The sequence below is a fragment of the Lynx canadensis genome, chromosome D4, assembly GCF_007474595.2.
Source record: "Lynx canadensis isolate LIC74 chromosome D4, mLynCan4.pri.v2, whole genome shotgun sequence".
In the NCBI taxonomy this organism is placed as follows: Eukaryota; Metazoa; Chordata; class Mammalia; order Carnivora; family Felidae; genus Lynx; species Lynx canadensis.
This window is the reverse complement of record NC_044315.2, coordinates 2761336-2778218: the sequence shown is the minus strand read 5'-3', so window position 1 is coordinate 2778218 and position 16883 is coordinate 2761336. Positions and strand designations below refer to the sequence as shown.

The window sequence follows — 16883 nt, the reverse complement described above, 5'->3', positions numbered from 1 at the left end:
ATAAATGTCACTTTTCTTCTCTTTGAAAAATTTACCTTGATGCCAAGGTTTTGAAACAAACGTGTGATGGGCTGGGTATAGGTTTTGCAGTGACTCTAACTTTGCAGATTATCCTTTTCTCTGCGTATTTCCAGGAGCAATGGCAGGTTTCCATTCAGAAGAAAACAGGTTTATTAAGAGGCTAGCTGATGTCCCAGAAAAGGTAGATGGAGGGCAATATGCACGGCCTCTCACAGCGTGCAAAAGTGAAGTCATTCTGACCGGCTAGACAGAGGGTGTGCTTGAGTCCTTGGCACGAGGCACAGCGCCCAGCCGTCTTGGGAACGCAGGCTCGTCAGAAAGAGTCGTGCCGGGGTTCGGCCCGTGCCTCCAAACACGGTCAATAGTGCCAGCCAGTCACCTTTCTTTAGGTTTGTTTCTGGTGGAAGTTGCCTCGGCTTTTCCATCGAGATCACATTGTGCATGTTATCATTTGCTCTTCGTGGGGTTGACTTGTTGCTGGCAATTGCTGTCGACAGAACCCTTTGAAGACGCTCTCAGGAACCAGTCCTCGGGGCCTGTGCTGAGCAAGGCGGCCTCCGTGGAGTGCATCAGCCCTGTCACGCCCAGAGCCCCGGATGCCAAGATGCTGGAGGAGCTGGAAGGGGAGCCTTGGTACCAAGGGGAGATGAGCCGGAAGGAGGCCGAGGGGCTGCTGAAGAACGACGGGGACTTCCTGGTCAGGAAGAGCGCCACCAACCCGGGCTCCTTCGTCCTCACGGGCATGCACAACGGCCAGGCCAAGCACCTGCTGCTCGTGGACCCGGAGGGCACGGTGAGCACGGGTGGGACATGACCTGCCTCCTTAGAGCAGTCTCCCCTTGTCCTCTGTGCCGGGTGACCACACTTTCCCTCTGCTGCCTGTGCGCACCTGCTGACGTCCTGGCGGCCACTTCTCGGGGACCCGGCTGCCCAGGCACACAGGCCTGCGCTTGGCTCGCGCTTGGAGACCTCACGAGGGCCCAGGGCGAAAGCTTTAACTCTGACGTCCTTTACAGTAAGTACAAAAACAGGGAAAGTTTTCCTGTCCCATCCATTCATAGTGGATGAGGAAGTGCAGGGTTCCTGGGCTTCTAATATTGATCTCAAGTGTCTCCAAGAGTTCCTAGAGTAGAAGACGTGATGAAGCAGTAAACAGACCCCCTCTTAATTAGCTTCCCGCTTTCCCACTCGGGGACAGTGTGTGTGGCCGTTCTTGGTGGTACAGTCATGTCTGATGAACTGTGTGGGTCTGACTGAATTTCCCGTCTTCCAGTCAGTAAATAGATTGGACTTGATCTTGGCACAGTCTAAGAACTGCTAAGTTTAATAAACATAATTACATTAACTGAACCGTTAAATAAGTTCCAAGATTGTTGTGTAAAACCTTTTATGCAGTGAAAACACAGAAGCAGGTAGTTATCCGAACAGTAGATTAGAACATGGCCTGTCCTGATCGATGGGTAGGGACGAAGCCCTCCGTCTTTGGTTGGACTTGAGCGCAGTTTAACCGTGTTTGGTGGGGGAGGGGAGAGTTGTTACGTCACATGATCTGCTACTCCAGGGCGTCTGCACCTTGGCTCTCCGGACATCGTCTCCGTGCCCCTGTCCCCTCTCCACCTGGGCAACCCCCTCCCTAGGAACGTAATGTGGATCCTTCCAATCCACCTTCTACGGTTGTGTGGTTTTTCCCACGGAGGTACATCAGGGAGAAGATACACTGTGTGTTTGTGCATTTCAGGAAGTTGCTAACACGGTCCTGCCCCTCAGATCCCATGTCAAACTCTGCATGTGTTTTTGAGATCTGTCTGTGGTGCTTTCTGTACACGGGATCGTTGCTTGGGTAGGCGGCCCAGCGGCCCCCATCCACGGCCACACGTCACTTGTGGAACATTCTCATGCAGGGCTGAAGGTGCTACGAAGTCTCCATGCGTTTTCCCTGCGCCCACGATGGTCTTTCTGGGGCACATCCCAGGACCGGGGTTTTGGTCATAGGACATGCGCACACTTGGTTTCACCAGGGCTGTGCATTTGCTTCCAGAACGGCTGGACTACCAGGGGGCACGACGGCCATGCACCAGGGTTCCCTCAGCCTCCTTGACATCGTCCTCCCTGCGGGGCGAGTCCAAGACTCCGGGGAAGAGCATGTCCCAGTGTCACCCTACGACCGTGCGTCCACAGGTTCTTCCAGTAAATGTTATGCGCCCACCTCCCCCCTGCTTCTCTTTTGATCTTCTCACCCAGCTCACTTCCTGAGTTTCTCAGCCATAGAATTTCCACATGAACCCTCCCATTTTTTCCCCGAATCTGATCATTTTGTCTGTGATGTTCTTCATCAAATGGAAGTTTCCCTTTTATGGTTTATGGCCTTGAGTTTTGTTTTGTTTTGTTGTTTTGTTTTGACTTGACAGAGAGAGAGAGAAGGAGAGCAGGGGAGAGGGGCAGAGGGAGAGAGAGAATCCCAAGCAGGTTCCGCAATCAGCACAAATCCTGACGCAAGGCTCAAACCCATGAACCATGAAATCATGACCTGAGCTGAAATCAAGAGTCAGATGCTCAACCGACTGAGCCACCCAGGTGCCCCATGAGGAAATCTTTTAAAACGCAAGACCACAGGGGCACCTGGGTGGCTCTGTCGGTTGAGCATCTGACTCTTGATTTCGGCTCAGGTCATGATCTCATGGTTTGTGAGTTTGAGCCCCCACATCGGGGTCTCTGCACTGACAGTGCGGAGCCTGCTTGGGATTCTGTCTCTCCCTCTCTCTCTGCCTCTCCTTGTTCATACTCTCTCTTCTCTCAAAATAAATAAATAAACATTAGAAACATTTGAAAAGTAAACATAAAAGGTTTCCTGACCTGCAGTCATAGGTGCACATTGTTCCTCTGTGACTTCTGTGTTTGCTTATTTTTCACAATTAGGTTCTAATTCTGACTAGAGTTGCTTTGACAGTGACATAAGGCAGGGACCCAGCATCCCTTAAATCTCCAGGTGGCGAGCCAGGCTTCTGTCCTATGGATGCGCCTTGAGTTAACGTTCTCGGTGCTCTGTGTCCCTTGTTTTTCTCGAGAGTCTGCCCTGTCCTGTTGAGCAGACTGTTTAGTCCTGATACGAGTGCCCCATCGCGTGGTCACTCTGGCTTTGAAACGGTCTTAACATGTGGCAGTGTAAGTCCTTCCTCTTGCAACTCCCATTAGCATTCTCTTTTTAAGCTGTTCTCGGACCTCTATTCCTCTTTGCTGTGGTTTTGGAGTCCGTTTATCCCCCCACCGAAAACGCGTGCTGGGATTTTGGTAGGACCGGTGTTGAGTTCAGGGATTAATTTCAGGGAGAGCTGACGGTTTTCGGCATTAAATCATCACATCCGCGAACATGGCATGAGTGTCTACTTACTTAGTTTTAAGCTGTCCCTTGTCAGAATTTAAAAACTCTCTCCGGAAAGGTCTTGTGTTTCCTTTGTTTGGTTACTCCCTGGAGTGTCTGGGTTGAATTCTTGGCCCAAGCGGTGTGTGATTTTGGCCACGTTTTCTCAACAGTGACTGCTGCAGGGAGAGGAATGTGGTATGATCTTGTGCCCAGAAATCTTGCCGATGGCAGCGGTGTTACCGGAACGGCGGTCAGGCCGTGGCACACGTGGACAGTCGCGTCTCCTGCCTTCCGGTTTCTGACCCCGTGGCACGCTCACCGGGGCGCCCTGGAGCGTTCACCAGGAGAGGGCGCCCTCGTCTCGTCCCCAGCCTGAAAGGGGATGTTGGCGGGTTTTGTTCTACTGAGGGTGACGTAAGCTCTGGGGGATTGTCTTCATCAGCCGAAGAGAGGACTTCGTTCTCTGATTCATTCAGTCGCTCAACAGCTGTGCACCAAGTGACTGCTAAATCTGGGCCCTACTTTTGACACCTGGGATACGTCCGTGAGCAGGTTTAAGAGGGGAGTTTCTGCTTGTGTGGAATTCATAGAAATTAGTTACCGGATTGCTTTTGTCATGTATGGGTATTGGATTTTGTCAAATGCTGCTTCAGCATCAGCTGAAATAGTACAATAATCATGGGGGTTTTTTTCTGGAGTCTGTTAACGTGGGGAGGGGGCAGTTACACCGGCAGATCCCTCTGACGCTGCGTCCTGGCACATGCCCTGCTTGGTCCTGACGCAGCCGTCACGGACCGCGTTGCGGGATTTGGGCACCCGACACTGCTGGTCTGGTTTGGGGGCCAGGGGTATAGTCACCTTATAACAAGCTAGGGCGGCTGCAAATCAGAGGCCGTCCCTCTTCATATGTCACATAGAGTGTCCTGGAGAGCCCCTGTTTCTGCACCACGATTCGTTGTGACCTTCAAGGCCTTGTCACACACAAGCACTCATTTATTTGTTCATTGGTTCGCTGACTGGTTCCCCGCACTGCCCTGTCATCCCTGTGAGGGTGGCAGCCTTAGTCATTACGCCCAGTACGTAGAGTAGTGCCAGGCACATAGTAGGTGTTTTACGAGCACGTGATGGCGCCGATCGACCTCGGGCTTTTACGGGAGCTGAGGGCCCCCGCAGGCCACGTGGGAGCTGAGGGTCCCCTGCTGCTACAGATGCCTCATCACAGATAGGCGTCTCTAAACAGAATCAGCCCAGAGAGGTTTCCCTTTGCAAGGGCTGCTACTAATCCATCTGTTGTTTTCTGAGACAAAATAGGAATGAAAACACCTGAGCAAGGCTAAGAGAATGCGAAGATTTCAGTTGCAACATTTAGGTATTGTTGAGAAAAGAGAAGTTAACAGTTTAGCCACGTTTCGCCATCTCATAGAGCAAAGACGGTTAATGGGTCATATACTCAGTCCTTGTAGACAAAGGATTGATTGATGATTACGAAACGACACGTATTGGGGTGTCTGGGGGGCTCAGTCGGTTAAGCATCTGACTCTTGTTCCGGTCACGATCTCATAGTCAAGGGATCGAGCCCCACATCAGGCTCAGCACTGAGCATGAAGCCCGCTTGGGATTCTCTCTTTCTCTCTCTGTCCCTCCCCTTGCATCTCTCTCTCTCTCTCTCTCTCTCTCTCTCTCTCTCTCTCTCTCAAAAAAGGACATGTAGTACTACTACTAATATATTCTGCATTCCCAAACCAGTATCAACGTAACGTGTAGGGGCACCCGGGTGGCTCAGTTGGTGGAGCACCTGTCACTTCATCTCAGGGCTGTGAGTTCAAGCCCCACCTTGGGTGTGGAGCCTACTTACAAACATTTTTTTTTTTTAAGATAGTTTGGAAGGTGGGAGGGAAGGAAGCTGAAGGAATGTGGTTGAAGCAGGTGTTCTTGTAAGCCACGACCCCAGCTGTGCTGTCTACAAGACTTTAATTTCTAAGGGGAAATCTGGCACCTCAGAGAAAATCAGTCGCACCAACTAATAAGTGTTCTTTGGGGAGGCTTTTTGCTGGATCTGATGATCTAATTTAATTGATCCAGTGGAGGAGAGCTTCAGCTGAGAAAGACTTAATTACGAATGTAATGTCACTTCCTTGCTGTTAGGACACCAAAATAGACGATGAACACATTCTCTTCAATATTTATTCATCTGATTTTCATGGTAATTGGTTGGTCCCTGACTATAAAGGGGGAAACTTGGCAGAACAGATTACTCGGAGAAATAAGGATGCAAAACAGTTCTGAGGCTATATTTACCGCAGAGTGTACGAACCTGCGTGCCTTCCCACTGCACACTGATCGTGCAAGACGAGGGCTCCTGGGGTCGCTGGAAACGTGGGTGACCCAGGAGCGTGGAGGCGGGGCTCCTGAGCTCCCAGGCAGGCGTGGGGCAGCAGCTGCTCCGACCCCACCGACGGGCTGTGCAGAAACAGCGCCAGAGATGGCGTCTGGAGCATCCTCACGGTGAGTTAGCCCCCTTGAGGCTAAGATGACGCCCGGAGGCACCTGTCCTTGATTCATCCCCTCGGCCGGTAGGGCCAGCAGGGTGGGCGGCGGTGTGCTTGCTTTATAATGAGCCGCTAGCTGCACCCACACCCACGCCTGCACCTCACCTGTACCTGCACCGGCACCCACACCTCCAGCACACCTGCACTTGTTCCGTGGCTGGGTGTTCCATGGGCTTCCTGACCGCGGTCTCGGGAACGTGGCACATTGAGAGCACGTGCTGGGGCTTTGCATTCAGGACATCGGAAAACAGCAACCGGCCAACACCCCACATTTATTAGGATTTTATTTTATTCTGAGAGCAACTAAGAAAATAATCCCCCTCCATCCCCCCACTCAAACAAGCCTTGTTGTTATTTTAAATTTTCCTTTGTCTCCGGCAGACTAGGCGGTGCTGATCTAAAAGATGACACGGGAAGCCTCACTGGTCTGAGCCAAGGGAGCTCAGTTCCCACCCACCCACTCTTGCCCCTCGGGTCCTCGGTTCGGCCACTCACATCCCGGGGCCCCCATCTCCCAGGCCTGTCCCTTCAACCCGGGGGCTCCATGGAGAAGAAGGGGATGGAGACGGTGGGGACGGTCAGTGGCCTCGTGGGAGAAGCCACACTCGGGCTGCCTCACCGGTCCGAGTGCAGGATAGACTAGGGACGTACGAGCAGGGCCACTGGCCGCTGGCGGGTAAGGCCGTCGTGTCTTTTCACTTCTTACCAGCGTAACACCTGGGAAGTGTGACCAAGCGGATGTTACCTGCGGTCTTTGATGAGAAGTGACAGCCCAACCCAATCCCGGGAGAGCGGGGTGGTGCTCACGGCCAGGCTCAGGCTCCCTCTCGGAGTCCTTTCCTGGTGCTCAAACTGCTCTCGGTGGTTTCATGTCTTCTTCTTTTTTAACATTTATTTATTTTGAGAGAGAGAGAGAGAGAGAACAAGCAGGGGAGGGGAAGAGAGAGAGGGAGACGCAGAATCCAAAGCAGGTTCTAGGCTCCGAGCTGGCAGCACAGAGCCCGAAGCGGGGCTTGAACTCACAAACCGTGAGATCATGACCTGAGCCGAAGTCGGAAGCTCAACCTACTGAGCCCCCCGGGCGCCCCAACAGGTGTCCTTTCTTGATTCTTCCTGGAAACTAAAGCGTAGCCCATTTTTCAATTTTTGACAAGTGTTTTCATTTCCCAGGTTGTCTCTGTGCCTGTAAATACATCAAGCCTCTCTCTCTCTCCCCAGCAGCGCTGGTCGCGTCCGTGCGACCTCCCTGTCTCACCCTCTGTCTCTGTCAACAGCACTTTCAGTGTTTTCTGAAGCACAAAATAGAGACAGAGCGTAATGAACTCCCGTGGTCCCGGTATTCGCTGCACAGTTTACCAATATTGTTCCGATCTCGATTCACCCGTCCGTTATTTTAGAGGGGACAATGGTGTTTGAAAGTAGAGGACAGCGTTCTGCCACGGAATGATTTGCGAGTACCCTGCCCAAAGTCTCCGTCGCCCCCGGCCCCCGAGTGCGAGTGTGGTGCACACAGAATCGCGCCTTCGCCCTGATGGCGCCCCCGCGGCCTGCTCCTGCCGACCCCCTTCCTGTCCCCTGGCCGCTCCTGGAACGGCCTTTACTGGAAAGGATCCGCTCAGAATCCCTCACCGCCTCGGGCTGTCCTGTGTCTTCAGTCCCCCTCACCTCAGGCTCCTTCTCAGTCCGGTTTTCTGACCTGTCCTCCGAGTCGGGGTCAGATTATGCATCCGGGTCACGCCGTCACGGAGACACCACGCTGGGAGTGGTGTCCGTGCGTGTTCTCCCGGATGCCGGACGAAGGGGGCGTCTGGCAGGCTTCGCCCCTGCACACTCTCGCCTTCCCTCGTAATTATTACATATTTGGGAGGAGGTACCCTGAAACTACATGAATCCGCCTTTCCAGCTGTTAAGTAATTTGTTTTCATCCGTGTGGATTCACAGCTGCCTGACTGTTCGGTGGCTTCTCACCGCGTCCCTTCGACACTCTTCTTTGTCTTTGCTTCAAATACACACGGACGTCACGGGACCGTCTTCCTCCACTGCAGTTGGAGGCCTGGCCTGCTTGTTTCTCACGGGGAGACCGGGATCTTCAAGTGGGGGCGCAGCCGCTCCCGTGTCCTCGAGATGGACGGATTGGTGCCGACAGATGCACGCGCACGCACACGCGCACGCTCGTGTCTGTGTCCATTTGTGTGTCCATCTCTGGATGTTACAAGTGGTACGCTCGTGGTAATTCTTCCGATTCCAGTCTGATATCACAGGGTTCATCCGTTTTTCTTTTCCTGCATTTCTAAGTCTCTCCTCCAGCGATGAGAAGCCTGACCCCTCACCTTTGTATTTTCACCGACTTGGTTAACCCCCCACGTGTGAGGTGCACCCCCATCACAGCGGCCGCCCCTGCCCTCGCCCCGCGGGGGCGCCGGTTCCCTGCCCAGCCGTTCCCCGGGGGCTCCCTTCCCCCTGAGCTCGCTCTGACCACCCCTCCTGGCTCTGATGCCCACGCGGGCCACCCACCTCCTGTCCTGTGTCCTCCTGTCACCTGTCCTGTGGTACACTCCTCACTGCCCCTGGACTCCAGTCTCCCACTGGGGACCACCGTGGCTGCCCCCCCCCACCCCCAGAGCACAGCACTCGTCTTCCTTGGCATTTGGACCGACCGTTCAGTCAGGAAGGAAGGGACTGGAGAGAAGGGGAGGGAGGGGCTTTCTGAAACATTTGATCGCAAATCCAGGCATCCTGCAGTGCACTCCTCTTGTAAATATCTCAGCATCATTTCCACCACTAAGGGTATGAAGGCAACAACGACACGACATAGTTGTTATATCCGACAAAACTAAAGATAGTCGTTCAACATATTCAAATTTCCCTGATTATCTCAAAGATGTTCTGTGTTACGATCCAGTGGGTTTTAGTATATTCACAGACGTGTGCATCCATGGCCACAGTCCGTCTGGAACATGTTTACCACCTACAAGAGAAATGCCTCTGCGCTCAGCTGTCACCCACCAGCCTCCCGTCGCCCAGTCTCCATGGGTTTCTCCCTTGTGGAGCTCCCTCTGAATGGAATCCTATAAATACGTAGTCCTTTGTGACTAGCCTCTTTTACCGAGTGCGGTGTTGTCAAGGGTCATCCGCGTTGTGGCGGGTGTCAGCACCTCATTCTTTTCTGTGGCCGAGGAACATTCCGCTCACGGACAGCCCATGCTTTATTCGTGACGGACATTTGGCTGTTACGAACATTGCCGCTAACATGACGTCCAAGTTCCTGTGTGGACGTGTGTTTTCATTTCTCTTGGACATACACCCAGGAGTGGATTTGTTAGGTCGTATGGTGGCTCTGTAATCTGCCACCCGAGGGAGCGTCACACAGTTTTTTTTTCAAAGCAGCTGCACCATTTTACATTCCAACTAACAGTGTGCGAGGGCCCCGATTTCTCCGTGCCGTCTCCCACCCTTGTTATTATCTGGCGTTTGGATTCTGGCCATCCGTGTGGGCGGGCAGTGACAGACCACTGTGATTTTGATTTGCATTTCCCTCGTGACTAATAAGGTCAAGCATCTCTTTAGATACTTATTGGCTGTTTACGCATCTTCTTTGGACTAACGTCTGTTCGAATCCTTTGTCCGTGTTTTTCTTCTTTTTCTTCATTTTTTTTTTTGTTGTGGTAAAATACACAGGACATAAAATTTACCATCTAAGCCAGCTGTAAGGGTACAGTTCAGTGGTGTGGGTGGTGTGCGTGTAGTTGTACAACCAATATCCATCCCCAGAACTCTTTTTGTCTTGCAAATCTGAAACTCTGTCCCCATTAAATAATTCCCTGTCCCCTCCACCCCAAGCCCCTGGCATCCACCATTCTACTTTCTGTCTCTATGAATTTGACTCTTCTACGGACGTCATGTAAGCGGAGTCACAGCTCATTTGTCCTTCTGTGACTGGCCTGTTTCATGCTGTCCTTAGGGTTCATCCACGCTGGAGCACGTGTCAGGATCTCCTTCCTTCCTAAGGCTGCACAATATTCCATTTATTGTGGAATAGACCATATTCCAATATCCAATATTGTGGATAGACCATATTTTGCCCATCCATTCATGTGTGGATGGACTTGTTGCTTCCACATTTTAACTATTGCAGGAAACGCTGCTCTTAATACAATGCACAGGTATCTCTTTGAGACTCTCCTTTGAGTTTCTTGGGTGTACGTCTAGAAGGGGAATTGCTGAGTCATATGAGAATTCATTAACAAAATGTTTTTGAGAAGCCATCACACAGCCCACAGTGGCTGCACTATTTCACATTCCTGCCAACAGTGCACAAGGGCTCTAATGTCTCCTCCTCCTGGTCAACACCTGCTATTTTCTGGTTTGGGGATGGTGGTCATTCTCATGAGTGTGAGGTGGTATCTTGATTTGCATTTCTCTGATGATGAGGGTTGTGGAGCATCTTTTCATGTACTTATTGGCCATGTCATTCAGTCACATGGTCATTTATGTGTCTTCTTTGAAGAAGTGGCAGTTCAAGTTCTTTGCCCATTTTTGAATCAGGTTGTCTATTTCTTATTATTGAGTTTTAGGAGTACTTTACATATTCTGGATATTCATCACTTATTAGATACACAAATTCCAAATTTATCCCCCCATCCTGTAGGTTGCTTTTTTACTCTGTTGATAGTGTCTTTCATGCACAAAACTTTACAATTTTCATGACGTCCAAATTGTCTGGTTTTTCTTTTGTTGCCTGGGCGTTTGGTACCATATCCAAGAAACCATTGCAGATTCAGTGCCTTGAAGCTTTTGCCCTGAGTTTTCTTCTAAGAATTTTAGGCCTTACATTGAGCTCTTTGATCCATTTTGAGTTAATTTTTGTATATGGCATCAGCTACAGGCACTCTATGCCTTTGTATGTGGACACCCAGTTTCCCCAGCACCATTTGTTGAAAAAATTGTCCCTTTCCTGTTGAATGGTCATAGCACCCTAGTCAAAAATCACTTGACCGCATATGCAGGGGCTCATTTCTAGGCCCTCTGTTCTTTTCCACCGCCTTATATGCCTGTCTTTATATCAGTACCACACTGTTTTGATTACTGTAGCTTTGTAATTAGTTTTGAAATCCAGAAGTGTGAGTCCTCCAACTTCGTCAAATTTGTTGGTCTTTTCAGAGAAGCTGCTTTTGGTTTCATTGATTTTCTCTATTATTTTCCCATTCTCTGCTTTATCTCTGCTTTAATCTTTATGATGTCCTTTCTCCTGCCCAGTTCAGGGTTTTTAGTGTCTTAAGGTGGGACGTTGGGTTATTTGTGAGTCTCTAAATTTTCCTCCTGCTGTTGGGGAAAAGGAGTGCCCATGTGGGCAAGGTGTTGATTGGAAGGATGTAAGCAGCTGGCACTCACAGTCCCAAGCCTGACTCTTGGCGTTGCAGCCCCAGAGGGCTGATGTGAACCTGGCACTGTGTCCGTTGGGTCTAAGAAGGACCTGAGCCTCACCTTAATTTCAAACCTGGGAGAGGCCAAGCAATGTGGGTGGGTGGGTCTACATCCCGCTCGGGTTAGGTTGTATTTGGGCTTGAGCCTCTGGGAGTGGAGGGTCCACCAGTGGATCCGGCCCAATCTGAGACATTAGACAAAGAGCAGCAGGTCTGAGTGTGCAACCCGTTCCAATGGAACCAGATTTTAATCAGGGACTATCTTGTCTGATGGCTTTGCCGCAGCTAGTGTGACCTTTTGGAAGGGGACGGATGTAATCATTCTGTCATTGGTTGAGTATAGTTGTTAACGTACAATATCTCTAAATGGTATTTCTGACTACTGGGCACCTAATTTAAATGTTCCCTAGACAACTTGAACCCACGATACCTAAAGCAGAAGGTACGGCCCCCACCCCCTTGCCCAACTGCCCCATGGATTCCTTCCCACAGCTCACCCTGCCCCCAAACCTCAGTGTTTCGACCGGCGCAACAAACACCGAGATCAGGGTCCTGAGGGTAGGGGAATGTAAGAAAAAAAAGAGAGAAGAGAAAGTTTGGGAACAGGAGGGTCCCCTGGGCTGATGGCCCAAGTGACGGCTTTATTGTTGCCGTACACAATCTTTTATAAGACTCTTGTGGATCAGGTCATTGTAAGAATAAACAGGTTTCACATGATCACTGCCAGCCAAAACATTTAGTTCTGTGTACCTTGCGAACTTTCTGAACGGGTCACAAGACCTTGTTGATAGATTGCTAGCAAAACACAGTTCCCATGTTTGTTTCCATCTGACTCGGGGTAGAAAAAAGGGAGGTAGCATTACTGCCAACACCTGCAGACCACAGGCTTCAGGAATTAACTTTCTCAGCCTTGACAAGGCTTTCGTATGCCCTTGAAAGTGGGGGAATGGGAGGGGGAACCACCGGGTTGGCTGAGTCGACAGGGAGCCGTTGCTCGACCCGGTCTCAGCCTGGCACCGGCGCCCGGCCCCCCACACCTCAGCTACCAGCACCTCCTTCATCACATGTGTTTAGTTTTACAAGACCTGCATAGCTCAGTCGATTAAGCATCCAACTCTTGGTTTCGGCTTAGGTCGTGATCTCAGGGTTCAGGTTCGAGCCTCTCATCGGGCTCCATGCTGACGGTGTGGAGTGTGCTTGGGATTCTCTCTCTCTCCTCTCTCTTTGCTCCTCCCCTGCTCACTCTCTATCCCTCTCTCTCTTAAAATAAACAAACATTTAAAAAAAAAAGGAACCACCAAACTATCTTCTAAACTATCTGTCCCGTTTTGCAATCCACCAGCAGTGACAAGAGTTCCCATTGCACACCAGCATTGGCAGTTGTCGGTGTTGTGGATTTTGGCCATTCTGATAGGTGTGTGGTGGCATCTCAGTGTTGTAACTTGTGTTTCCCTGGTGACTCGTGCTGTAGGGCATCTTTTCACGTACTTGTTTGCCACCTGTGCGTCCTCTTTGCTGAGGTGTTTGTTAAGGTCTTTGCCCCATTTTTAAAATGTGGTTGTTTTCTTAATGTTGGTATTAAGAGCTGTTCGTATATTTCAGAGGCCGGTTCATTATCAGATGTGTCTTTTGCAAATACCTTCTCCCAGTCCGTGGCTGCTCTTCTCACTGTCTTGAAGGTGTCACTTGTGGATCGGACGTTTTTAATCTTTTTTTTTTTTTTTTTTTTTTTTTTATTTTTTTTTTTTCAACGTTTATTTCTTTTTGGGACAGAGAGAGACAGAGCATGAACGGGGGAGGGGCAGAGAGAGAGGGAGACACAGAATCGGAAGCAGGCTCCAGGCTCCGAGCCATCAGCCCAGAGCCTGACGCGGGGCTCGAACTCCCGGACCGCGAGATCGTGACCTGAGCTGAAGTCGGACGCTTAACCGACTGCGCCACCCAGGCGCCCCCAGACGTTTTTAATCTTGATGAAGTCCAGCCTATCGTTTCTTTCATTCACGAATCAGGCCTTTGATGTCTTATCTAGAAAGTCATCACCAAACCCATGGTCACTAAGGTTCTCCCTGTGTTTTCTTTTAAGAGTTTAATAATTCTGCATTTTACATTTAAGTCTGTGATCCATTCTGAGTTAATTTTTTGAAGGGTGTAAGTTCTGATCTAGGCTTTCTGTAAAATATATGTGGGTATCCCGGTGCTGCAGCACCGTTCACTGAAAATGCTGTCTTTGCCTTTTATTTCCTTTTTTGTCTTACTGCATTAACGAGGACTTCCAGGATGGTGTTGAGGAGCGTGAGGCGGGACACCCTGGCCTTGTTCAAGTTTCTCATCATTAAGTAGGATGTTAGTGGTAGGATTTTTGTGGATGTCTTTATCAAGTGGGGGAAGTTTCACCCGTATTCCTAGTTTACTGAGAGCTTTTACCAAGAATTGGTTGAATTTTCTGTTTCCATTGATAGGATCATGGAGTTTTTGTCTTCACCCTAATGGTGTGATGGATTGTGTTGATTTCTGAATGGGGAAGCAGCCTTGCAGACCCAGGATAAATCCCCCTTGGTCATGGTGTATAGTTCTTCTTATACATTGTTGGATTCAATCCGTTAGTGTTTTGTTGAGGATTTTTGCATGTGTGTTCATAAGAGGTGCTGGTCTGTAGTTTTCTTTTCCTGTAATGTCTTTGTTTGCTTTTGATGTTAGAGTCGTACTAGCCTCATAGAGTGAGTTAAGTGATATTATTTCTGCTTCTGTCTTCTGAATGAGATTGTAGGGACTCGGTAAATTTTGTCTTTAAGTGTTTGGTAGAGTTCACCAGTGAACCTATCTGGGCCTGGTGCTTTCTATGTTGGCAGATTATTCACTATTGATTCAATTTTTAAATAGCCACAGGTTTATTCAAACCATCTATTTCTTCTTGTAAGAGTTTTGTGAAGTTGTGTCTTTCAAGAAATGGGTCCATTTTTAAGGAGTTATCAAATCTGTGGGCATAGAGGTATTTATAGTATTCCTTCATTATCCTTTTAAATTCCATGAGATCTGTAGTGATGACCCTTCTCTCATTTCCGATATTAGTAAGTGTCTTCTCTCATTTTTTTTTCTTAGCCTGGCTAGAGGCTTATCAATTGTTACGTATCTTTTCGAAGGACCAGCTTTGGGGATCATTGATTTCTGTATTGATTTCCTGTTTCCAGTGTCATTGGTTTCTGCTCTAATTTTTTCATTATTTCTTTCCTTATGCTTCCTGTGGATTTAATTTGTTCTTTTTTCTAGTTTACTAAGGTAAAAGCTTAGAATACTGATTTCAGCTCTTTCTTCTTTTCTGACCCACATAGCAAGTGGGTCCATACAGATAGCTCTGTGGACTGCAGGTTCTCTGGGAAGAAGCCAGACTGGAGTTTCAGCAAGCATTGATGCGAATGGAGTGAACTGGCCTATTCAGGCAGTAAATTTATATCATATAACTCTTCATGGTTTTGTTTGTATGTGTGTGTTCATTGTGGCCCAGCCCTCATACCCCAAAGATGCCCACCAGGGGGCAGCATGGGCAATATGTTGGAATCATGGGGGGGGAGGGGATCGAGAGACATGCCGGTTGGCCGAGCCCCACCCCAAGCTCCTGGTGGGGTTGGCCTGGGCACGGGGTTACTGAACACTGTCTGGTGATTTGGACGTGAGTCCATGCTAAGACTGCTATCCCAGACACTGCCCTGTCGTAAACCCTCTTTCATTCACCCCTGCTGCCCCCGAACTTCGATGAGTGTTCATCACTAAGAAGTGGGAAGAAGAAGTCAGCGTCAAGGCAGCAGCCAACAGTAGTCTCAGGCTGAGTCCTGGGTGCCCCTCACCTCCCAGAAAGGGGCCTGCCCATGTCACCTCAGGGTCTTTCTGGGGTGGGGATTCTACAGAACTCAGGAGGATTAAACAGCCTTGATGAAAAGATGCCAAAATTTCTTGCAAAAAGATTCCTTTCCTAATGTGCCCATTGGGTCACATCCTTGGCGAGGCTCAGTGCCCAAGGGTCAGGAACCCCGTGGCCCAGTGGGTCCCTGTCCCTCCATGCTTACAGACACCTGTGGGGAAGGGGGCCTACCTCAGTGTGGGACCCCAGGAGAACAGAGCACCCTCATTTCTAAGTTTCTACTGTTGCCTGTGGCTGCTATCTTGTAGATCCTAGAGCAGGTGGCCGGGGGGCGGGGTGGGGGGGCTTTAATGGGCCCACCTGGACTATAGATTTGGGATAAGAATGAGATCAAGGCTGAAGGCTCAGAATAGGACATCCCATTGGTAGGTTGGCGGAAGGGAGAGACAAGAGTGGCCACATCAGGGGTGAGGATGGGATTAGAGGAAAGGAGAGAATACGGGGACAGGTAAGGAGGAAGAAACTAGATGTGCCCTCAGAGTCCCTGAGAGACAGGTGGGGGAGAGCTGTGGCCCAGGGAAGGGGGGTCCCCAGAAATAAGGCTGGAGAGAGAGGTCAGACACCCAGGGCATCCAAGAGCCATCATGAGGACCATCTAAGGGCTGGAGGGCCATCAGGTGTAGCCGGGCACCTGCTCCCTGACCTGTCTCCCATCCCCTCAAAGGAGGCCACGGGGGCTGTGTCCACAGCAGCCGGAGACTGTTCCTGGCTAGGCGTCCTCTGCCTTCTTCAAGTGTGGTCTGCACTGGGAGTGTAGCAGCCCAGGGAGCAAGGCGCAGGCCCGGTGAGCAGCGGAAAGTGGTGACCCTCCCCACCCCCCCACCCCACCCCCAGGGTTCACTTGCTCGGAGGCTGGCGGGCGGGCATTGCACCAAGAAACCAGGAGCGTGCTGCGCCGCCCCTGCGTCCCAGACAGGCTCGCCCCCCAGTGCGGGAGACGGAAGGGCTACGTGGACCCCCTCTGGGTGCGAGTGCAGGACGGCCAGACGGGTCTTTCGAGGGCAGGAGAGGAGCAGGAGAGAAAAGGTTGGCAGCAGAAGGCAGGGTGGTTGCTGAAGACACATGGCAGGTGACAGGCTGGATGACCGGCCAGTGCCGATCACTGGGGACTTCGCAGACGTGTCTCTGAGAGAGTGCAGAGGCCCCGGGGAGGTCGCCGCTCCGGTTCCCACGGTCTGGGGCTGGCTCCAAGCACGTGCGTTCTCTTTTCTCTGCCCGTGGGTCATGCATCCTGCCCTCTGTGTCCCTCCCAGGTCCGGACGAAGGACAGGGTCTTCGACAGCATCAGCCACCTCATCAACCACCACCTGGAGAACAGCCTGCCCATCGTCTCTGCTGGAAGCGAGCTCTGTCTCCAGCAGCCGGCGGAGAAGCCCCTGTGACCGGCCGGCCACCCCGTCCTGGCCGTGCACCGGTGGTCAGGAGACCCGGTTCTTCCCGGGAAATGGGCACGGGGGCTATGGAAACTCGGGCAGCCGCCCACGGGCTCAGAGCCTCGTCCAAATGCCCCAGGAGGAAGGTGTCCGAAAAGTGCAAGTTTCGTAAACTTGTCCTGAGTTTCTCGTGTGCATATTAAAGGTGTACATACCTATACATCCTGTACAAATTAGCCC

The 16883-nt window shown here is 50.8% G+C and overlaps 1 protein-coding gene across 1 annotated transcript in view; it reads left to right on the top strand.

The window, feature by feature from the left end:
- SHC3 (SHC adaptor protein 3) overlaps positions 1-16670 on the top strand; it is a 97310-nt gene extending 80640 nt beyond the window's left edge. The window contains exons 11-12 of the mRNA XM_030293413.1: positions 519-814; positions 16524-16670. Of these exons, the coding sequence (XP_030149273.1) occupies positions 519-814; positions 16524-16652 (425 nt within the window). The 3' untranslated portion in view covers positions 16653-16670. The remainder of the gene's footprint in view (positions 1-518; positions 815-16523) is intronic.
- Positions 16671-16883: the final 213 nt, after the last annotated feature.